Consider the following 24,691-nt stretch of genomic DNA (forward strand, 5'->3'; position numbering starts at 1 on the left):
GAGTCTGCCGATACCGCCCGCTCAGAGAACACCCGCAGGTCAGTCCAGTCTCACAGAGGTCACTGCAGGGCACAGAGGTCACCGTAGGTCACAGAGATCACCATGGGTCACAGTGGGAGTCTGCCGATACCGCCCGCTCAGAGAACACCCGCAGGTCAGTCACGGTCACCAGGGGTCAGCAAAGGTCGTAGTGGGAGTCTGCCGATACCGCCCGCTCAGAGAACACCCGCAGGTCAGTCACCGTCACCAGGGGTCAACAAAGGTCACAGAGGTTACTGTAGGTCACGGTGGGAGTCTGCCGATATCGCCCGCTCAGAGAACACCCGCAGGTCAGTCCAGTCACCGAGGGTCAGCAAAGGTCACAGGGGTCACTGTAGGTCACAGTGGGAGTCTGCCGATACCGCCCGCTCAGAGAACACCCGCAGGTCAGTCCGGTCACAGAGGGGGCACCAAAGGTCACAGGGGCTACCAAAGGTCACAGTGGGAGTCTGCCGATACCGCCCGCTCAGAGAACACCCGCAGGTCAGTCCGGTCACCAGGGGTCAGCAGAGGTCACAGAGGTCACGGTGGGAGTCTGCCGATACCGCCCGCTCAGAGAACACCCGCAGGTCAGTCCGGTCACCAGGGGTCAGCAAAGGTGGTAGTGGGAGTCTGCCGATACCGCCCGCTCAGAGAACACCCGCAGGTCAGTCACGGTCACCAGGGGTCAGCAAAGGTCACCGTAGGTCACAGTGGGAATCTGCCGATACCGCCCGCTCAGAGAACACCCGCAGGTCAGTTACCGTCACCAGGGGTCACCAGAGGTCAGAGAGGTCACCGTAGGTCACAGTGGGAGTCTGCCGATACCGCCCGCTCAGACAACACCCGCAGGTCAGTCACGGTCACCAGGGGTCACCAGACTGGTCACAGAGGTCACTGTAGGTCACAGTGGGAGTCTGCTGATACCGCCCGATCAGAGAACACCCGCAGGTCAGTCGCGATCATATAGGTCGCCATAGGTCACAGAGGTCACCAAAGGTCACAGAGGTCACCAAAGGTCACAGAGGTCACCATTAGTCACAGTGGGAATACAGGAGGCAGGTGAGGACTATGGCCTTCTTTACACGCTGTAGGTAAAATGGTTGTGAGTTCACTCCCCTCCCCCCCCCCTCCCCGACCCGGTTTTTGAAGGGCCGGCCTTCTGACTGAGTTGTCTCACATGCGCCCGTTCACAGGGAGATCCCTCTGAAGACGCGCTTTATCGAGTGGATGGACCGGTTCTACGCGCGGCCGCTGAATCTGTTCACCGAGTACAACGACTCGGCAGAGGACGACGACGAGACGTACAACAAGGAGTGCAGGTAGTGGAACAGGGCGACTGTGGGGGCGGGGCGGCTGTGGGAGCTGGGCGACTCGGCAGAGGACGACGACGAGACCTACAACAAGGAGTGCAGGTAGTGGAACAGGGCGACTGTGGGGGCGGGGGACGGGTACCGCTCTGGAGTCTGGGGGTGGCGGGAGTAGCTGTGGGAGCTGGGCGACTCAGCAGAGGACGACGACGAGACCTACAACAAGGAGTGCAGGTAGTGGAATAGGGCGATGGGAATTGGTAGAGGGTGTATCCTTTTGGCAGCTCAACTGTTGCGTCCAGAGCTTCGTAGTTGCTCCCGCAATATCCCAAATTGTATGTCCGAGCCTCGAATTGCCTCCTTTTTCACTGACTCTCTGTGCCGCTCAGCTCTAGTCCAGACCCTCTTTATCCCGCGAGTTGCTGGGGGGGGGGGGGGCGTTAAACGCCCCCACTTTTTTCGCCGGGCCATAGCATAAAAACGGCGCGCAGCAGGCGCGCCAAATTTTGGGTACCTGTAGGGAATTTATTGAAGTTTATTGTGACAAAGTTTCAAAAAAATCGGTCGGAAAATGTTTGAGATATCGAGGTTTTAGTGACGTCATGATTTCTGACTTTTCGACCAAAAACGGCATATGTTCAAAAAATCATATAAAATCACAAAATAGACATACAGACATGCCGTAAACGCCATTAGACTGCCAATACCATGAACAATCAAATGGCTATCTTCGATTATTGATTATCGTTCCGCATTTTCCAAAATCTTGAACTGAATCTTGGCAATTTCTCGTGACTACTTCACGACCATGATACATGCATTTATTAAATTGAACTTTTTTAGCCAAACACGTGCACATATGATAAAATGAATGTCACCATCGTGTTCTACGCCCCAAATTACCCATAAAACATGTGTCACAGGCTGCGAATATCAGTTTTGATTTTCGAGGATATGTGCCTACCTGGTTGACCTGACCTTGACCCTGACCTATGCTTGACTGACCCCTACATGGAGCTGACACTCTTGTAGGCCTTATATGATGGATTGTGCACCGTTTTGACAGAGTTTATGACGAGAGGCGCCCATTGCGAAGTCCTGAAGTCCATGCTACTGAAAGCCCGATTTCAGGTGTTTGACCTGACCTTGACCCGACCTGTGACCTCAAAATTCAACTTTAAAGTACTCATCTGAAGCGTCTCGTCGCGTTCTTTCGTTTGCCGCCTCGTGCGTTTCGCTGCGCCTATTGGTTCTCGAGTTATCGGCTGGGGGCGTTTAACGCCCCCCCCCCCCCCAGCAAACGGTGGAAGGCGAAATACCCCAGCAACTGCCGGGTTATTTTATGTTCCCTTTCCTGTTCTCTTAACCCTCCTGCCACTCTCCTAACCCTCTCCCTACCCCATTGTCACTCCCTTCCCTTCTTGCCGTCTTGCTGTTCTCTTGTCTTTTTCGTCTCACCTGACCTCCCTGCCTCCCTGCCCTTTGGCCTCTCTCGGCCTATCCCCTCCCCTCTTTCTCGGCCTCTCCCGCTGACCCACCCTCTCCGCCGCCGTTCGCCAGGTTCGTGGAGAACGCGCGCGTGCGCGCCGAGGGTGATCGTGACTGCGGGCGGCTGCACCAGGACAAGCTGGACACGCAGCTGTCGGTGCTGAAGCACGGCGTGCCGCCGGCGCTGATGAAGTTCAGCCCGTACACCACGCAGCTGGTGGTGGCCGACAAAAACCGATTCTGGTGAGAGGGCGGCGCACAGAGCAGCGCGGTGGGACGGCTTATAATGTAGTTACATAGTGAATGCTAATGACATGATTTTTATAATCGGTGTATTTTCCAGCTTATAGAAACTGGATATAGGAACTGCCGTAATCGCCACGCCATATGTGGAAGGCGTTTGGTGTCAATACAACTGTGGAATCACATTGGTTTCTACGTCTCTATGTATGCTGCCTGTCTTAGTTCCTATTCTGATATCTGTGGCAGCCTGACTGGTAACTGAGTTGTATGTGTGCCCGTTGGCAGTGTGGTGGATTACACCAAGGGCCAGTCGATAACGCAGCACGTCAACCACCTACCGTCGCGGTGCAGTCAGACGCGCATCTCCGGCCTCGAGTTCATCAACCCGCACTACCAGACGCTGCTACTGGTCGCGGCCGATGACGGCTCGGTGAGGTACGTGTCCTGATCCGACTGACCTGACCTGACCTGACTGACGCTGACCTCACTGACCTGACCTGACCTGACTGAGCTGACCTCATTGACCCCACCTGACCCTGACCTAGCTTAACCTGATCTTACTTGATGTCACTTTATTCAGCCTGACTTGGGTTAAATTCGGGTCCGTGTGACACGGCCCGACATTTGCTTACCAAAGTGTCTGCCCAGATCTGCCCCGCGGTGCTCTCATCTCTCCCTCTCTGCCGTCTCTCTCTGACAGGGTGTGGTCCGACTATGCCGAGCCGGGCCTGCGCACTCCGCACTGCGTCACCTCGTGGTCGGTGCTGGACTCTGGTATCAAGCCGAGCAGCGCTGGCTCGAGCCGCTCGCAGTCGCTGGTCGTCACCTGGGTACAGAGCAGCGGGCGGCTGGTGGCTGGCGAGCACAAGCAGCTGCACGTCTGGGACCTGCAGAGCGAGCGGCGGCTGGCGGAGCTGGCCGTCGGCACAGACTCCACCGTCACCACGCTGGCCTCCAACGATAATGGTGGGTACACAGTACACACACAGACTACAACGGTCAACGGTGGGTACATACACCGACCTTACCGTCACCACGCTGGCCTCCAACGACAACGGTGGGTGGACAGGGCTCCAACGATAACGGTGGGTACACACACAGACACAGACTCCAACGATAACGGTGGGTATAACAAACCGGCTTCCAACGACAACCGCGGTGGGCACAGAGTACAGACACAGACTGGCCTCCAACGACAGCGGTGGGTAGGTATAACACTGGCATCCAACGACAACGGTGGTTGCAGATACAGACTCCAACGACAACGGTGGGTATAACAGACTGGCTTCCAACGACAACCGTGTGTAGTCTGGACTCCAACGACAACGATGGGTACAGACACAGACTGGCCTCCAACGGTAGCGGTGGGTATAACAGACCGGCCTCCAACGACAACGGTGTGTATAGACACAGACTCCAGCGATACCGCGCTGGCCTCCAACGACAACGGTGGGTACAGACACACACAACGATAGCGGTGGGTACAGACTTCACAACTCCGTGACCACGCTGGCCTCCAACGACAACGGTGAGCTCCGATGTGGTGCGGGCAAAAGCCAGGGACATAGCGCTCCGAACGAACGGTGAATGGAAGTGGACGGTTCGTTATACATGCTTAATTGAGACATCTGGTAAGCAAACTACGGCAACTGGTTTCAATGACTTTGATGGTGCATCATCTCGATCAGCCACCGAGCCGACATTCTGTACTGCTGATGTACTGAAGTTCTACGAAGGGTGTCAGTTCAGTCCCTTGAATATCACAGGACCCTGTACCACGGGATATCGGTCTAGTTACTGCTCCACCCATTACCCAATATATCCCAGCATCATCGAATGTGTGTGCACGTCTTCCTGTGTACGCCCCTCTCCCTGACCGTGACGGTTATGTGCGCCTCCTCTGCGCCCACAGAGCCGCACCTGGCCGTGGCCGGCTGTACACTACTGTACAGTGTGTAGTAATTCCCTGACCGCCGTGCCTCTCCGCCCACAGAGCCGCACCTGGCCGTGGCCGGCTGTACACTACTGTACAGTGTGTAGTAATTCCCTGACCGCCGTGCTCCCCCGCCCACAGAGCCGCACCTGGCCGTGGCCGGCTGTACACTACTGTACAGTGTGTAGTAATTCCCTGACCGCCATGCCTCCGCCCACAGAGCCGCACCTGGCCGTGGCCGGCTGTACACTACTGTACAGTGTGTAGTAATTCCCTGACCGCCGTGCTCCCCTCGGCCCACAGAGCCGCACCTGGCCGTGGCCGGCTGTACCTATGCTGTGTCCGTCCCTGACTGCCTTGCCCCCTCTCCGCCCACAGAGCCGCACCTGGCCGTGGCCGGCTGCGCCAGCGGCGTGGTGGCGTTGTTCGACACGCGCCTCTCGGGCCAGGCGTCTCGCGTGGGTCTGTGGCGCGAGCACCAGTCGTTTGTGGTGACCTCCGAGCTGCGCACCGTCGGCGGGAACACGACCGCCGTCACCGGAGAGTGAGTCGCCGCACACACACAGCGCACACACACATACGCACACCGCACACGGGGATGTTTTTTTTTGGGGGGGGGGATGTTGAAATCAGCTGTGTGCAGTCTGACACCTCTTCTGATGTTTATGTCGTAGGCATCGGCTGAAATCCGGCATTTCATAAAATGTCTAGGCATTACGTGGAATGCCGGCAAAGACTGAAATCTTCGTAGAAGTACTCGCGTTACAGCGAATGCCTGAAAAATTTAGGCATTTCATGGAATGCCAGGCGGAGACCAGGCAGTCTCTGAAATATGGTCGAAATCAACTGAACACACTCGTTGCCTAGGCATTACATGGAATGCCCAAGTGACGACCGGCACTTTCTGTAACGATTACCGACCACTCAAAGCTACTATCCAAACTTCAAACCTATTCTATCGATCCGACCTGGTTTTCCTCTTACCTCCGTGGCCATTCCCAATCAGTTTGCACAACTGACGGGCGAGGAAACCGAGTCCTCTCCGATCCTCTACCCAATCCTATCGGCGTGTTCCAAGGATCCTCGCTGGGCCCGCTCCTGTTCCAAATATTTGCCAATGACCTCCCTCTTTTCGCTCCCGGGGCGCACGTGGTGCAGTACGCTGATGATACCCAAATTCTACTTTCTGGCAAAAAAGATTCCCTCCCTCATCTCATCGCCACTTTAGAACAAATTTTGGACTCTTTTGATGCCTGGTTTCATACCAACGGCTTAAAAGTTAACACAGCTAAAACTGAGCTCATAGTTTTTGGCTCGCGCCAAAATTGCCGCAGCCTGGATCCCATCTCAATTCGGTTCCGTGAGGACACGATCCGTGAGGGCCCCACGGTGAGGAACCTTGGCGTGGTTTTCGACAAGCACCTCACCTGGGACGCTCACGTATCGGCCCTCGTCCAAAAATGCAACGGTATCCTCATTGGGCTGTCCCACGTGCGTCACCACATCCCTTGTGAACTTCTGCCTACTGTGGTCAGCGCCTTGGTCCTCTCGCACGTCCGATATTGTCTCTCGGTCTATGGAAACGGGTCGGACAAAAACACACAACGCCTCCAAAAAGTTCTCAATTTTGCGCTGCGCGTTGTGTCCGGCCGAAGAAAATTTGACCACATATCGGACGTGCGAGAGGAACTGGGCTGGCCTACCGCCCGTCAGTTGTACGAAATCCACTCTCTTAACTTCCTCCACAAAATACGCTGCACCGAAGAGCCGGATACTATGTTCTCCCAAATCCTGGCCAACTCTTCCCTTCGCTCACGCTCAACCCGGCGGGACACTGATCTGTCTCTCCCACGCGTGAGAACCGAAGCAGGGAGGCGGCGCCTGCTCTACAGCATAGCCCAGTTGTACAACCGTCTGCCCCATGACATTAGACATCTCCCTCTGGGAGCTTTTAAACGCTCTGTTTCCGAGTTGTATCTGCGTGTTTAAGGATGAATGTGTGATTTGAATTGTGTTCTGTTTGATGTGATTGATGAGTGTATCTTAACTTGTTTTTCCTTTTAACCGTGACGCGACACTCGGAATAGCCACTTTACTGTGGAGAGTGTTTTAACTGTCAAATACAAATACAAATACAGATGTGCGCAGGGCTGCGGACTTGATGGATTTTCGGCGACTCCGACCCCGACTCCGCCTTTCAAAAACCAACTCCGACTCCGACTCCGGGCAGAACTTTTGAATCCGACCAACTTTAACTCCAGCTCCTTCCTTGCAGCTTTGCAAGATCTGCGGAGTCGATAGATTTTCGGTTTGTCCGGCTCCGGTTCCGAAAATCGACTCCGGCTCTGACTCCGGTCATAGCTGTCGACTCCGACCGACCCCGACTCCGACTGCGCAGCCCTGGATGTGCGAGTTCCCGCGCCTTTTGCTTATTCAAGTCCATCGGTGCAGGGACGGATCCAAGGGGGTGTCACATGGGTCATGCCCCCCTTGGGGCCTGGGGGCAGTATAGGCCGGCCAGGGGCACCACCGGCCTAACAGGGGCACCGCAGGCCTAGCAGGGACACCACGGGCCTGTCAGGGGCACCACGGGCCTGTCAGGAGCACCATCGGCCTAGCAAGAGCACCACAAGTCTGCCAGGGGCACCACAGACCTGCCAGGGGCACCAGAGGCCTGCCAGGGGCACCACCGGTCTCGCAGGGGCACCACCGGCCTCGCAGGGGCACCTTGGGCCTGTCAGGAGCACCACGTGCCTGTCTAGGGCACTTCAGGCTGATCAGGGGCACCGCAGTCCTGTCCGGGCCCAGGGGCACCAGCGGCCTAGCAGGGACACCACAGGCCCGCCAGGGGCACCACAGGCCTGTCAGGGGCACCACAGGCCTAGCAAGGGCACCACGATCCTGGCAGGGGCACCATGAGCCTGTCAGGGGCACCGCAGTCCTTCCAGGGGCGCCATAGGTCTGTCAGAGGCACCAGAGGCCTAGCAGGGGCACCACAGGCCTGCCAGGGGCACCTTGGACCTGTCAGGGGCACCACGTGCCTATCTGGGACACTTCAGGCTTGTCAGGGGCACCACAGTCCTGTCAGGGCCCAGGGGCACCACAGTCCTGTCAGGGCCCAGGGGCACCACAGGTCTGCCAGGGACACTACCGGCCTCGCAGGGGCGCCATGGGCCTGTCAGGGGCACCACGGACCTGTCGTTGGCACTTCAGGCTTGTCACGGACACCACAGTCCTTCCAGGGGCACCACAAACCTGTCAGGGGCACCTGCGGCCTAGCAGGGGCACCACGTGCCCGCCAGGGGCAGCACAGGCCTGCCAGGGCCCAGGGGCAGACACTAACCAAAAAAAAACTTATATAGGGCACCACCAAAATTAAGTGGCCGAAATCTGTTGAGTTTTAGTTTTGGGTATAGGTATAGGACACCAGTTTCATTCATGACCCTTCCCTTGAAGTTTTCCTGGATCCGCCCTTGCATCGGTGGAACGGGATTGATGGTGTGTGATATTGAATATTGAACTCCGTGGCGAGATGGCGGGTTCAAATCCCGTCCGGGCAAGTTTATTTCTACTAATTCAAACAATCTAACCTAACCTAGCCTACCATATAACCTAAAGCCTGCTTTCGCCTACGTAACGTATTAAACCTAACCTAACGTGTTATATGAAAAGTAGATAAGTTGGGCTAGATTAGGGTTGGGTTGGGTTAGGAGGTGTTTGTTAGGTTTGGTACCTAGCCAGCACCAAACAGCTCGCACATCTGCGGTAACCGTTCCAGAAAGTGCCGGTCGTCACTTGGGCATTTCATGTAATGCCTAGGCAATGATTGTACTCGGCTTATTTCGATCATATTTCAGCGACTGCCGGGCCTCCGCCTGGCACTCCATGACATGCCTAAAATTTTCAGGCATTCGCCGTAACGCGCGTATTTCTACGAAAATTTCATTCTTTGCCGGCATTCCACGTAATGCCTAGGCATTTCATGAAATGCCGGATTTCACCCGATGCCTACATTTACATGCTGTTAAAGACGGTTTATAAGTTTAGCTGTTGAAAGCAGAGGCACAGTGCATAGCATAAGGATGGAATACAGTTATGAACTACGACAGGTACATGTGATCATGCACTAGAAATCATGTTCAAATGGTATTCTTTTAAAGCTACAAAAGCAGTGGATTCTCATTAACAGTAACAGCAGAATCTTCACCTCTACCCCCCCCCCCCCTGTCTCCCCGTTTCGCCTTCCGCGTTCACCGCCTGCGTCCCCCGGTCACCATCCGCGACTCACCAACATCGCTCCATTGTTTTTGGCAGCCAAAAGGGCGAGGTGCGGCTGTGGGACGCCCGCCGGCCGACGTCGGTGCGCTCCTTCGCCACCCTGTCGGACGACGTGATGACGATGGCCGTCCACCCCACCGCCGACCTGCTGGCATGGTGGGTGCCCGAACGGGATGACACGGGCTGTCACTGGTTTGGTGGGTGCGCGCGCAACGCGGAGGGGAGGGGGTGCGACCGGGCTGTTACTGGCCTGGTGGGTGCGCGCGCTGCGCAGAGCCGGCAGTGCGGGGCGCCTGCTACTGAGCTGGGCCCACTGTCACTTGGGGTCCTGTTGAATATTGACTGTTTGATATCGTGGTATACCGTAACTAGTCTTCTGTGCATTCTCTTTTCATCAGCTCCAAGTCTTATCTGTGTGTGTATATACCTAGGTAACGGGCGTGCGTTATATTTATGTATCTCACATGTGTGTGCTGCCTGGTGTGGTGGCCATGTCGGTCTTACATGCTTGCCATCTCCTCTCTAGGTCTATGTGATGCGTTCAGCGACAGTTCACTGTTCTGTCCCACCGCTGTTGTGCTGAACTTGCTGTCCGCCGCTAAAATCTGACGCACCGTTCCCCCTGTTCCCGATACAGTGGCTCGGCGCACCAGCACATATCGCTGTTCACGCTCACGGGAGAGGCGCTCAACTCGATCCGCTATCACGACGGCTTCATGGGTCACCGCATCGGTAGGTAACAGAGCGGGCGACGGGAGAGGGGACTCGTTTGACGAGCGGTGCATACTCCGAGAGCTGGTGGTGGGAAAGGTTTTAGGGAACTGTGGGTCGCCATTCGACTTACCACTGCCATTGAAACTTAATATTGTCGATTACAGTCGTGTGCGTTGATGCGATTGTCTTTTTAAGTTATATTTTCTAATGGCCTACTGGGTGCTCTTTGATCTGGTGTAAGTGCCATAACCGCAGGCCTGGAGCCGTACCCGATTGTGCTTCGTTGTGACTGATCTGAGCGGGCTGTGCCCCCCCCCCCGGCCCAATGTCGTGCCTGGATGATCTGACTGCTCTGCTGTGACCCTCCCCAGGTCTAGTATCGTATCTGTGTGTGTGTAGACTGACTGTTCTGCTGTGATTCCTCTCAGGCCCAGTGTCGTACCTGGCGTTCCACCCGGTGCGCGTGGCGCTGGCCGCCGGCAGCAGCGACTCGCTCGTCTCCGTGTACGGTCTGTCGCGCAGCTGATTGGCGCGGACCGGGTCTTCGCGCAGCCGCCGGCGCCGCTGAGCGCGCTACGCGGGGACCTCGGTCCGCCCACACACGGACAGACGCGGCACGGCGCCGGGGCGGCCGTCCGCGGCGGGAGCGACCGCCCGTCGGACCGCAGCCTCTGCGCCCCAGCAGCGGCAGCGGGGGTCTTAGTTTTGCTATCGTTTTTTGTCGGCTTGTCGGTGCCAACTGCGGCGCGCCGTGGCGATCTCCGCGAGAGTCGGCCGCTGGGACGGCTCAGCAGTGGCGCGGCGCGGCGGCGCTGTGCCGGTGTTAACTCTATGGACGGGTGACGTCGCCCCGCGGCCATACGTGAGCTTATTGTGTGTTTGTGTTTGTGTACAGTGTATCTGCGGACGAGTGAGCGGCGCGGACGCCGGCGGCCCGGCCCGGCCGTCCCCAGTGCCTTGGCGCGGCGCCGCCGACGGCTCACGCAGTGTCTTATAGCCGGGGAGGCGGCGGCCGTCTCCGGAGCCGGGGTGGCCTGTGAGGCGGCGCGCGGACTGGAAATGTACGCACTGAGCGGCGGCGGTCGGCGCGGGACCGTCGGTCTGCCGCCAGCAGAGGGCAGGGCGAGCGGTGGTTTTATCATGTCGTGTCACCAGCGGCGACCCTGATTTGCAATATGTGTGTCTGTCCGTGTCCGTCGTCACCCGGGACACTGCCGAGGTGATTGGGTGCCCGTGCTCTGTGACCCGCAGGGACCGACACTCGGTCAGTCCCTCACTGTGGTGTCCAACTTCTATTCCAACTGGATTCTGTCGTAGCATACCCTTGTAGCTGGTCGCGTTTTAGGCGGATCTCTGTCGGTATATTCGGCCCTTGTCGCGCTGTTCAGCTTTGGCCCCGCGCCTTGTCCCTGGTCGGCTGACCCGCCACGGTGACCAGCGACTGCCGGCGCTAACGGCGTCTCGCTGGTGACCTGTGCCCGGCTGGTGACACCCGGTGACCTGTGCTCGGCTGGTGACACCCGGTGACCTGTGCCCGGCTGGTGACACCGGGTGACCTGTGCCCGGGCTGGTGACACCCGGTGACCCGTGCCCGGCTGGTGACACCCGGTGACCTGTGCTCGGCTGGTGACACCGGGTAGTCTGTGTCCGGGCTGGTGACACGCGGTCCGAGCGACCGGCGGGTCGCCGTGGGACGGACGTAGACTGTGCGCGCGCTGTGCCATGGATGTAACGCCAGTCACCTCTGTCGCACCTGCAGCTCTGCGCGCGCCCCGCGCCGCGTCCCGGGCCAGTGTCTAGTGGGGTGTATTGGTGCACGCAGGCAGCGGCCGGTTTGGGTTTGACCGTGCTCGGTAAAGTATTGCTGCTGGTGGGGGGGGGGGGAGGGGCAGCTGTGTATAACCGTTATATCTCGCACGGGTGCGTGGTTTGTATGATTTCTGCCGAGTGTGGACGACAGGGGCGTACTCTGGTAGTTGGTGCAGCAATCGGGCGGCCAGCTGTGTAATGTCGTGCACGGAGAGAGGACACTCATACCTATTGGGGATCGGGTACTTGGGCTGGAGCGGCAATGTATGTAGTATGCCCGCCCGCGTATTTAAACGCCAGTGTGCGCTCGAATGCTTGATCACGATCATGATTGGTAATAAATGAATACATGATTTTTATTTCTTTTGCGTGAACCACCTTTTTTATTGCGGTGCGGCTGCTTGAGCTCTCTGAAATGAGTACCTAAGTGTGTGAGAGTGTGAGCGCTTGTATATAACGGGAGGTAAGGGTGTAAGGCATTCGTGAACGAAGGCACGGATTCGTCGCCCGAATACGGCGCGCTCCTCCCTGCTGAAGCGTGTCTTACTAAAACCGTCGAGGCACGCTGACCCAGTAGCGTATCCATCCTCAAACTTCCATAGTCCGGACCCAGAGACGGCCGAGAGTTGAGACGGACGCCTCATCCGCTAGCCTATCTGGATGACATTGAGTTGCGCTACGGCACTGACCATACTCATTTGTTGTGCTAATTCGTTGCTCGTAGGACAGAGTACTCGTAAGTCGCTCATAGAACAAACGGACGTTCATCGGATAGCTCATAGTCCAAGCGGACTTTGAAAACACTTTTGAATACGCCTATGAATGTCATGAATGAATGAATAATGATACGACTATGAATGAATAAGGTGACGCTTTTGGCTATAGCTCAACACAATCCGTTCCTCCAATCTAGGTATGTATGCAAAAGATACAGCGCAAGATCCAGCGTATGATATGAGCGCGGTATTGCGTAGAACAGGACAGCTTTAAAAGTTGCAGCAAATTAGTATAGTGTTTTGTTTTGTCACTTCTGCGCCAAAAAAGGATGTAAATAAAACAACATGCTTGCTGAAGGTCACGTGCGTTGTTGAAGTGTTTTGATTTTGAATTGTTATAGTTGAATTTTTAAGAAATATTGGACTATATTCAGATGAAGCCTGAAGGACAGTGCAGAGATGCTACCTGAGCGGTACTTAGGTAAATGGGGCACGTGCTAATTACTGAACAGTGCTAATTAGTTTAGGTGCCATCCTATTGTTACTAACGGGCATTTAAGATGATTTGGTCATCGTTCTAATACATGTTTCACGAACGAGGAGTTTCTTCATGACCAAATCATCTTAAAAATGTAAACTTTTAGTAAAAGCCGGCTATTGATTCTTATGAGACAAAATGGTGATCGTGACCTGCTCAGTGCCGTCATGCGAATTTCGTAGTGACGATGTATCGGAAGCCCTAGCCATCGCCATCCTCACCAATCATGGCCTAGCTCACCAATCCAGATCGGAGACTGCTCGCGCGCCCGTCAGACAAGGACCAAAGCTCGAGCGCCCGAGAGTGGATGTTGGCGTCACCACCGAAGAATGGAACGTGTTTGTTCGGCGGTGGGATGTCTTCCGGACAGGGTCTGGGATAGATGACGCATCAGCGCCATCGCAACTCTTCCAATGTGCCAGTACCGAGCTTGGCGACAGCATGCTGAAAGCAAATGCTTCAGTCGTGAATGGGTCGCTGTCCGATGTGCTCGAGTGCATGCGGTGTCTAGCAGTGATCCCTGTCGCTCTTGGAGTCTTGCGCTCAGAACTGCTGCAACTGCGACAGGAGCGCGACGAACCTTTCAGATCGTTCGCTGCGAAGGTACGCGGTAAGGCTGAAACGTGTAACTTCAAGGCTGACTGCAAATGCGAGCGTCAGGTGGACTATACCGATCACGTGATCCGGGACGTCCTTCTGAACGGAATATCGGACTGCGACATTCGGCGCGAGGTGATAGGCGATCGCACAAATCACTCAATGGCCGTAAATGACGTCATCGCGCTGGTGGAAACCAAAGAAATGGCCCGCAACGCTCTTCCCCCGTCGATGTCAGCGGCATCGACCCTCCGACGGCAGCGCAGTGCCCCAGGGCCTCAGGTGTCGACACCTGTCCCATCTGCTGCAGATCGGACGAGACAGGTCAACTGTCCAGACTGCAACAAACGCTATTGCGTGTTCACTGAAGGCCCTCGTGGGTGGAACGCAAAACCTCACCCTCGTTGTCTGGATTGTTTCCGTGCAAAACGTCGAGATAAACGCTCACCGACGGCCCAGCCTCAGACTGAGCTTGCCGCACAGACGGTAGAGACCGACACGGTCTCTCAGATGACCACTGAAGAAGCCTGCTCAGTGGGCCGGGAAGCACAAAAAACAGGACGGAAGAAACCTTCACACCGGAAGAACACTGTCAATAGCGTCGTCCTGGACCACCATATCTTTAACAAAGGAGAATGGAAGAAAGCACGTTTCCGTGACCACCCCCGGGTCAACATAACGATCTCTGCTGACATGTCCGCCAAGCACCGACCTCGGGCTCCCCCGGATCCATCGGTCCGGGCTCAGGTATCTGCAGTAGCAGACACAGGTGCGCAGTCTGACTTGTGGTCTCTTAAAGAGTACTTGGCCCACGGGTTCTCTCGGGACAGTCTGTTCCGTGTCAAGCTCGGCATGTCCGCGGCCAACAGATCGCCTATCCCGATAGAGGGTGCGTTCTTCGCAAGGATAACTAGCCACACCTCTGGGGGAGAAGTCACCACCTGCCGCTCGATGATTTACGTCAGCAACGCTGTACATTCAATGTATCTCTCATATGAGACCATGCTAGAGCTTGGCATGCTGTCGGCGGACTTTCCTGCCGGGGGTGCTAAGTCAAAAGCCAGTGCAGAAAGAGGGACACTGGGCACTGAAAAGCAGGGCCTAGCCGCGCCGGACAGAGAGGACGGCATCTCAACTCCATCCCCCAGCACATTACGCTCGGTCAATGGTGGATGCAACGTGACAGAGACGGTCGGAGAAGCGCCCTGCTCGTGCCCACTACGTACGTCAGTACCGCCCCGACCAACCTCCCTACCGTTCGATTGCACACCAGACAACAACGAGCGGATGGCGGCCTGGTTACTGGATCGGTATAGCGCGTCCACTTTCAACACCTGTCCCCATCAGCCCATGCCATGCATGGAGGGCCCACCGCTAGAAATCCACATGGACCCAAACGCCACTCCACGGACGTGTCATACCGCGGCTAACATACCTCTGCACTGGCAGAAACAGGTCCATGAAGATCTACTCAGGGATGAAGCACTGGGTGTCATCGAACGTGTCCCCTACGGCGAACCAGTGTCATGGTGTCATCGGATGGTCATTACTCGGAAGCATGACGGATCTCCGCGACGAACGGTGGACTTGTCACCTCTGAACAAGTTCTGTCGTCGAGAAACGTTCTCTGCAGAGTCTCCGTTCCACCTAGCCAGGCGTGTCCCCGGTAACACGTGGAAGACAGTGACAGACGCATGGAATGGCTATCATAGCGTCCCACTTCGAGAGACCGATCGCCACCTCACCACGTTCATAACGCCGTTCGGCAGGTGGCGCTACACCCGTGCACCTCAGGGTTTCCTCTCGTCTGGAGATGGATACAACCGCCGTTTCGATGCAGTGTTGTCAACGTTCCAACGGAAGGAACGATGTGTCGATGACACCATCCACTACGATTCCAACCTGGAGGAGCACTGGTGGAGAACGATCGACTTCCTCACTCGTGTGGGAAAAGCTGGCATAGTCCTCAACCCAGAGAAGTTTCAGTTCGCCAAGCGGTCAGCTGACTTTGCAGGCTTCCACATCTCTGAAACGGACATCGAACCGCTACCAAAGTACCTCGATGCTATCCGGGACTTCCCAACGCCAACGTCAACCACTGACGTAAGAAGCTGGTTTGGTCTCGTGAACCAGGTAGCCAACTATGCGCAGCTGCGCGATGCCCTTGCATTGTTCAAGCCATTCCTCAGCCCACGCCACAAGTTTGTGTGGTCTCCGGAACTGGAAGAGGCGTTCCAAAAATCAAAAACAGTCATAGTTGATGCGATCAGACACGGCGTCAAGATCTTCGACGTGACAAAGAAGACGTGCCTGCGTCCTGATTGGTCCTGCCGAGGGATTGGGTACTTTCTCCTCCAGCAGCACTGCAGTTGTCGGTCAGACTCGCCCGACTGCTGTCCGAATGGCTGGAGAATCACCCTGGCTGGCTCCAGATTTCTGACGTCCGCCGAGCAGCGGTACGCACCCGTCGAAGGGGAAGCACTCGCCGTCGCTTGGGGTTTGGAACAAAGCAGGTTCTTCACCCAAGGCTGCGATGACTTAGTCGTCGCTACAGATCATAAGCCCCTGATCAAAATCTTCGGAGACAGGACCCTTGACGAGATCACGAACAGCCGACTGTTTCGGTTGAAACAGCGCACTCTGCCATGGCGATTTAAGATCATGCACCTGCCAGGAAAATCAAATCATGCTGCCGACGCTGCCTCCAGGAACCCAACTGCGTCTCAATCTACGAGTGGCTCAGAACTCAGCGCACAGGATCTGGTGGAAGTCGCATTGACTGAAGCAATTCGTCACGAAGCTCGCGACATGGCGCTCCCCTGGTCGCTCATCGCAGAAGAGACGACCAAGGACGCTTCCTGGCGTCATCTCCTCGACATGATCGAGAGCGGACATTGGATCGACCGTGTACAAGATCCCACAGTAGCCCAGCTCCATCATCTCTTCGACTCCCTCTACGTGGAAGACGGCGTCATCCTCTACCAGGACCGAGTTGTCGTCCCCCCAGCTCTGCGCCATCGTGTATTGGCCAACCTCCATTCTGCTCACCAGGGCATATCAATGATGGAGCAGCGCGCGCGCACCATTGTATATTGGCCAGGCATGTGCAAAGATATCCGGGAGACCCGCGATCGCTGCACCGACTGCAACCGTAACTCACCGTCGCAGGCTGACACGCCACCCATCCCATCACCGCCACCATCGACACCATTCGAGGCTGTCTTCGCTGATTTCTTCGACCATGGTGGTCGTCATTACTTGGTCGTGGGCGACCGTCTTTCTGGATGGGTAGAAGTATTCGGGTCGACCTCGGGAACTGTCATGGCAGGCGCTTCTGGCCTCATCAGCCACCTCCGAGCCTTCTTCAGGACGTTCGGTGTACCGGAAGAGATCTCTACGGACGGTGGCCCAGAATTCACGGCAAGCTCAACCAAGGAGTTTTTCAGCACCTGGGGTGTTCGGCATCGTGTTTCGTCGGCCTACTTCCCCGTATCAAACGGCAGAGCTGAAGTCGCGGTCAAAACGGCAAAACGCCTTCTCATGTCAAATACTGGTCCCAACGGCTCTCTCAACCAGGACAGTTTTCTCCGTGCAATGCTGCAGCTGAGAAATACCCCTGACCCGGACTGCAACGTCTCGCCGGCACAAATAGTCTTTGGTCGGCCCCTGCGTGATGCTTTCTCATTCGTCAATCGACTTGAGAAGTTCTCCAACCCGAACATCCGCCCCATCTGGCGAGATGCTTGGGCAGCAAAGGAGGACGCACTGCGAGCACGCATGACACGCACAACCGAAGAGATGACCAAGGGATCCCGCCCGCTCCGTCCTCTCTTAGTCGGCGAACATGTCTTCATTCAAAATCAGCATGGCTCCCACCCAAACAAATGGGATCGCTCAGGCGTCGTCATGGAAGCCCTGGGGCATGACCAGTACTGCGTGAAGGTGGACGGCACGGGTCGCATCACGAACAGAAATCGTCGATTCCTAAGGGCATTCCAACCGGCGACACTCAGTATCGGACCTCGTGCCCCGGTGACTGGACGCAGACTGGAGGCGCCCAGCAGCCTGTCGACGCCAGTCATCCACCCTCCCGACTCACCCGAGACACGAAGGGTACAGTCTGAGCCAGAACGTCACACCCAGGACACGCAACTGGCTCCGACTTTGAGCCCATGCTCAGGTCCAGTGGTAACGGATGCACAGCGTCCACCAGGGAATGCTGAACTCTCACCAGCTGACACCGTTCGGATCCCATCGGGACCACGGCGCTCCGCACGCAAGTTCAAGCCCGCGAAGTTCTACGAGCCTGAGACAGGATGCTGGAGGGAGCGCACCGGGTAGCTGCTACCTTGGGAGCTGCTACAGTTTGGTTAAATCGTTCAGGCTGTTAAGTTCGTTCATTACCAAGCCACTTTTGACTTGACACTAACGAACTGGGGGGGATGCAGAGATGCTACCTGAGCGGTACTTAGGTAAATGGGGCACGTGCTAATTACTGAACAGTGCTAATTAGTTTAGGTGCCATCCTATTGTTACTAACGGGCATTTAAGATGATTTGGTCATCGTTCTAATACATGTTTCACGAACGAGGAGTTTCTTCAGACAGTAATGAAAAATATGTCATTGAAATGATCCATCCGTTTGATGCAAACACTCTCTGAAGTTTGTGCATTATGACAATCTTAAAATCGGAAATCTGAAGAATACCAATTTACACTAGATTCGACTTAAACTTGAACTTTGACTTGGAAAATCCCTGAAGTTGAGAGATAACTTGGCCTAAGCTGAACCGACAACCAGAAGAACATATGACATAATTCTTGAGTTGTGAGATCTGCATCTGCTGGAGACTTCACACAGGTGGGTGCTGGATTTAAGCACATTGCATTTCTAGCATAGACCAAGGTAGGTAATAAATGAAATAGGTATGTACATACAAGGTGGCAGGTGGCATCATGAGAAATTACGCTCAGCTCAGCCGACATCGGGATGTCACTTGCGGGGGTTGAAAAGCATTTATGAAATAGTATGGGACAGAGGAATTATATTTTTTGTTAGTGCTCATGAACCCTATGAAAATATCTCCAATGTGTTTATTCAAGTGGTTTCCTCAGAAAAGGTGCACTATTCACAAGGTAACATCACCAAAACTGAACACATTACAGAGGGCTGTTCTGGTTCACGGGCCCCGTGTGCGGTGCCTCCAAGCTCCGCCCACTGCGTCCCTACGTCAGTCTTCCGTCACCGCACACAGCGACCGCTGTGGCCGGTCGGGACTGGCCACAGCGGATTGTCCACCGCATGCAGCTGTGACGTCAGAACCGCCTACCCATCCCCTACCCCCACGCCTGCTGCACACACCGCACACACCACACTCAGCAGTGTGCGGTGCCCGTGAACACCCCTCAGGTATGCTAGTAAGGTTGGACCTATCGTCGGCGAAGGTGGCCATCCACTGTGTGTGCCAAAGGAAGTGGTCCAGCACATACCACACTACTGTGCCACCGGAGCACACACACAGAAGGGCCACCGGAGGACGTGGGCTACAGTATGACGATGCCTGGACAAGACAAGAGGAGGTGCTCCTCCACCAGCTCCGCGCCGACCGATGTCCGCTGCTCCAGGCCACACTACACAGATGGCTGCGACCGGACACGGACGGCCTGTGCTCGGAGTGTGGAGCGAAGGAGAACACAGAGCACGTCATCTGTGACTGCCCGCGTTACCAGGCTGCGAGATCAAGGTACCTCGGCCACGTGCCGACGCTGGAGGTGCTGCAGGAGAGACCGGATGCTGTCGTCCGGTTCATGCGACGGACTGGTCTCCTGCAGCAGAGGGAGACCCGATGATTGGCCTGCCGCACATCGCTGGACAGCAGAAGAAGAAGAAGGTATGATAGTTCAAGTGAATACGGCCTGGCGCAGAGTGCAGACCAGGCACATGAAGGTTCTGAGTTCAGTCTGCGGCCTTATCTCAAACAGTCAAACTGTCATGTCTCTCATTGCGTCACAATATGATTATGTCACTTATCTTTTGTTTTGGCCGCCACAATTCCTAGATTTACTTCACTACCAATCCCAAAATCTACTCATGAATATACGAAGTTCAAACACTAGGGACCTAGTTAACAAAACATGTCCGTGTAAATCTAATAGACCGCCAGAAGGACTTTACCATGTCTCCATTTCTGTCATTTTTCACATATTCTTTTTGTTTTGTCTTAACACCACTTTATTCATGATGTATAATCAGACAACATAATGGTCTTTTGTAGAAAGGTGATGATAAGACACAACATGACTTAACTTTTCCCCTGTTTTTACCCTAAAAAATCGCTCTTGCATCTTGTTTTTAAGTCGATATTTTTTACGTGGATCAGTGCATCCTTGAACATGTCGGGTCGGGAGTCGGGGCAATCGAAACAAAGCCATCAGCCCCGATCGGAGCTCTTCTCGGGCTGATCGGAATTGCAGGTGAAAGACTGTATGACGAACAAACAGCATTTGCTCTCCTGGTGATAGTGCTAGATGAATGGTGACCCGTTGTATTATTGCCTGTCGTCCGCGTGCCGCTGAGCTCCCGTCTCTACGAACTCCAGGTGATCGACTGGAAAATTGGCACTGCCGCTACCAAACGCACAACTTCCTGCTGAGCTACCATGCAAACACTTTTATGGGACACTTTCTCTGAGGTATTGATGAGCACTCTCTACTGTTGTCACTATCAAGTATCTAGTTATTGTCAGCTAGTTACGTGAAGCCGGGCACGAAACCGACCGGCTCGCGTTAATCCTGGGCCCTTCTCTCGGCCAGGACTGCACCCCAACCGGGGCTCGGTAAAAGAAGCTGCTTCGCGTTGGCCGTCTGTCTTCGCTGCTAAAGGGTTAAAAAGGCAACATTGTTAAAGGTAGTGTGCCAGCTTTCTTGGACCGTATGGAGTTAATGGCCCAGATAAGGAGAACCGGATTTTTAGAACTTATCCATACCTTCAAAACTCATGGAAACGTCTTAAATTCTTCAAATTTTGAGTACCCCAGTGCGAAATTCGCCCCGACGGGTTGTCGGTCGTACCCCAACCACATTTCACACCACTATGAACAATAAATGCACACACTGAAATCGCTATTACCGATATGCTCATCCAATCAAGTTTCGATAAACCCGTTCATCATCATCTCCTGCGGTTTCGAACACGCCTGTTAGGTGGCTTCTGATGCTCGTCGAGGTCGGAATTTCCAAATACGCGTGGTGCGTCGGGCCGCGCGCTCTGACTTCGGCCAAGAAAAATGCGTCAGCTGATCATTGTCATTTCTGCCACTTGCGTGTGGTGAAATGGGGTCATAACTTATAAGACGGCTTTTTCATATCAATTATTTTACATAAAATTATATTTCAAACCATAAATAATGTTCGACAGACAAATAAAAGAAACAATACCAATACGGGCTTACAGTTTAAGGCTCGACATTGTGTTGTCTACGATTAGACAGCTGATAACTCATTCCCGTACGTCGTATGGTCGTAACACTATAATGACCTTTGCTTATTGTCACAAGTGCGCCGCATTCGCGATTGTTGCCCGACGCCTGTTTGCAGGTGAGCCCACTACAGTTGTTACGGAGCGAGCGAAGCGAGCGTAGTCTTTCCTTAGATTAACGGAAATTTCTGAGTATGAGCGGCCGGCCGGCCGGCCGGCCGTGCGGACGCTTTTGCGAGGCTTATATCTCAGCAACCACTTGACCGATTTACACGCGGTAATTTTTGTAGGGTAGCTTCATTCCTTCTACCAAGTATTGGACTATTCCCGATGCATGTGGGTGACCCCTTATGCACGTGCCACGTGCAAAACGAAGAGGTGTCAGTTTTGTAATTGTTGCAATATCTCGGTAACTACTTGGCCGATTGCGCTGAAAGTTGGCATGTAGGTAGGCACCCACTAGGCACTGCATATACATGTGCCAGAGTTGGGGTGCTGCTGCACGTGCGCACGTGCAGGGGTCGTTTCCAGATCTCGGGAACGGCTGGACCGATTGCGCTCAAATTTGGTACACGGTTAGGGACCGGTTAGTAGGGTGCCGTGCACAAGTCATTTGGGACCCATTTTGCACGTGCGCACGTGCAGGGTGCCGCTTCCAGATCTCGAGAACGGCTGGGCCGATTGTGCCCAAATTTGGCACATCGCTAGAGACCAGTTAGTAGGGTGCCGTGCACAAGTCAGTTGGAGGTACCCCCTCGCAATTTCGCACGTGCAAGGCCCACCCTCTCGCTCGCTCCGTTAGTCGTCCCAAAAGGCGTTATACTGGTTATACATATCTAAAAACCGAAAAACTTTTAGGCGAAAAAGGCACTATTCCAGGCCCATTTTTGATTTTTTTGCGATATTAGGTAAAAACAGAAGCTTCTTATCCTAGGAAAAATAAAATGGGAAATCTTTCAAAGGTGGCACACTACCTTTAAGATAAGTTAATGGTTCGTTGTGAGGTTCCTTCACTGTCCTGAAATAAGTTCCAGGCCAAAATACAGGAGACAGCAACCAGGCTAGGTGGAACCAGTATTTGTGGAATAACCTGCGCATATTCCTCATTGGTGAGGCAACTCTGCCTCTCGCCTATCGGCCCGACCGGCCTTATTGGCCGATCCCGGTATTCGGTGCTCCCCGCCCGGTGCTCCCTGCCCGGCGCTCCTCTCCCCTCCCGGTGATCCCTCCCTGTTACTGCGTGTGGCCGCGCAGGCCGGCCCTGCAGCCGCGGTGCTCCCTGTCCGATGCTCCCCTCCCTGCCCGGTGCTGCGTGTGGCCGCGCGGGCTGCTCCTGCAGCCGCGGCGCTGCTAATAGCGCCGCCGGCGGCTTATCTCAGCGATCAGCCTCCATGGAATTCGGCGGCGGTGGCCGCGCCGGGCTAACCCTCTTGGACGGACGCCAGCTGACTAGCGCTGACCTTCTGGGACAGGGTCGGCCGCAGCTCCGAGCCCCCTCCGAGCTCGCTGATTTATGTATAAAAACACTGCCGCGTTCGCAGAAAATCGACGTGTGCTATGGGTCGATGTGTCATCCTGCAGGTTTGTTGTGACTGCTGCAGTGGAGACGGGCTCATAGTCGGGCAGTCAGATTTGTGGCTCAGCGAAGCGCGGCCGTTTCGGGAGAAGCTGTTGAACTGCTGTCGGCTGAGTCCAAACACTGCGCGGTGTTCGGTCGGCCCGCGGTGGCCACGTAACCATGGCGACCGGCCCCGGGGAAGCGGCGGCGGCGGCCGGGGAGGGAGTGGTTCCCGGGCCGGTGGGCCGCCGTCTCCGGCTACGGGGACCGGCCGGTGCTCGGTGCGATCATCCTCAGCGGACCGACGAACCGCCGTTTTCAGGACGGTGTGGGTGGGCTGAATATCACCGGCGTTACCGGCAGCTCGGCCTTAGAACTCCTACCGTACTCTGTGCGGTAGGGTGGGGTCAATTGTGGGCGCTGAGTGGCTGCTGTACCGCTGGTCTGATCTGACCGCTGGTTCTGGGCAGAACTGAGTCGACCCAGATCGCTCAGAGTCGAGCTGTGACTCGGGAGCTTCCGTGTATATTTATTGACATGTATAACCATTATTGCAACAGCTCCCGTCTCCGAGTTTTCCGAACCCGGGGCCGCCGCGGCTGTGTGTGATTTAGGCGATAGGGTTCGGAGCCACGTCACCGGCCCGATTTGTGGTTTCCCGTGTTCGTCGGAGATGGTGTTTGGCTCGGCGCGGCCGGGGTTCCGCGGAATCGGCCGCCCACCGTCCTTTGTCGGCCCCGTCTGTGTCGACTACTGGGGACCCGTCGGCGGAGGGGGGGGGGGGGGGGTCAGCGGCGGTGGGACGGCCAGAGCACGACGGTAGGTTACATCGGGTCGCAGATGGGACGGTGATGGGACGTCAGTGGCGTGACGGGTCCGCGGACCGTCTATCTGGGCTCGCGATAGGCGCCGCTCGCGGCACACGGCTCTGCTCTGGACGCCGTGGTCGACCGATAGGCCTCACCCACCAGACCTTCAAGGTTGGTATCTTATCGTTCGGAGCGCCCGGGGCAGGGGACAAAGCTCCCGGGGCAGCGGCGCGGCCGCGGTCAGCCGGCCGGCCGGTGACCACAGCTCGGATCGGCCGCGGATGAGGTCTCTCGGCCCACTCCGTTCCCGGCAGTGAGTCAGACACTGACCGCCCTATCAGAGCAAAACAAAGGGACGTGGCTCGGCGGGTCGCTCTAGGCCACAGCCTACCTCAGTGGCACATGATTAGATGTCAGTGTGTGTGGATAAACAAACGCGCGTCCCTCGCACTCAGTCCGGTATCAGCACTCACGCCCATCATCGACGTTACTGCAGTACAGCCGCAGCCACCTTCCCATCTACAAAGCGCACCGGCAATCCAACGTGTGCCTGGCCGGCCGCCATGGTGTATGGCCAACGCGCGACGTCAGTGCGGCGTCCAGTCGGGCGGCCGGTCACAATTTTACTCGGCCCGCTTTCAAGTCCGCCCGGCATGCGACTTATGAGGAAAGTCCGCCCGTGTTCTGTCGTCGGGTGTGTACTTTGAAATGCACTTACCGTGGCGCGGACGGAATGCCTGTCCCGCTTACTGTACGCCTTTCTGCGCACAAGCGTCAGGTCCGGCCCGGGCGGCGGCTGGGGGACCCGTCCTTGTGTCGCCTCTGTCGAGGGTCTGTTTCGTTGGAGCTGATAGGTGCCTCCAGGCCTGCATTGGTTCCTGGTTAGGTTCTTGGACATTTATTTACGGCAAGAAGTTGAAGTTGTTGGTTATGACATTTATAAATGCATCCCTATTGTATCCGTTTTCATGCGCATATGTTATTGCAATTTTCGACTTTTTGATCCATAGAGTATGCACTATGCAGTTATGCATTATCTTGGAGATAGAGAAGAGTAGAAAGAGAAGGGTGAAAAACAGCCATGGGAGTTTGGAACATTTCCGATTGTTTGAATACACCACAAAATATCCCTAATTATATTTCCGTTTGCCTGCGTCTCGCGTCCGTGGCCATCCCTGTCCTTTGGCTGATTGCATCCATAGC

The 24,691-nt window shown here is 55.5% G+C and overlaps 1 protein-coding gene across 4 annotated transcripts in view; it reads left to right on the top strand.

The window, feature by feature from the left end:
* LOC122388661 (regulatory-associated protein of mTOR-like) overlaps positions 1 to 12,167 on the top strand; it is a 41,918-nt gene extending 29,751 nt beyond the window's left edge. For all 4 annotated transcript variants that reach the window (XM_043379927.1, XM_043379928.1, XM_043379931.1 and 1 more), the window contains 8 exons: positions 1,215 to 1,340; positions 2,889 to 3,059; positions 3,345 to 3,494; positions 3,760 to 4,025; positions 5,371 to 5,536; positions 9,307 to 9,426; positions 9,908 to 10,002; positions 10,413 to 12,167. In XM_043379927.1, coding sequence (XP_043235862.1) covers positions 1,215 to 1,340; positions 2,889 to 3,059; positions 3,345 to 3,494; positions 3,760 to 4,025; positions 5,371 to 5,536; positions 9,307 to 9,426; positions 9,908 to 10,002; positions 10,413 to 10,510 — 1,192 coding nt within the window. In that variant the 3' untranslated portion in view covers positions 10,511 to 12,167. The remainder of the gene's footprint in view (positions 1 to 1,214; positions 1,341 to 2,888; positions 3,060 to 3,344; positions 3,495 to 3,759; positions 4,026 to 5,370; positions 5,537 to 9,306; positions 9,427 to 9,907; positions 10,003 to 10,412) is intronic.
* The last annotated feature ends 12,524 nt before the right edge of the window (positions 12,168 to 24,691 follow it).

Source organism: Amphibalanus amphitrite, unplaced genomic scaffold, assembly GCF_019059575.1.
Source record: "Amphibalanus amphitrite isolate SeventyFive unplaced genomic scaffold, NRLGWU_Aamphi_draft 000330F_arrow, whole genome shotgun sequence".
Classification (NCBI taxonomy): domain Eukaryota; kingdom Metazoa; phylum Arthropoda; class Thecostraca; order Balanomorpha; family Balanidae; genus Amphibalanus; species Amphibalanus amphitrite.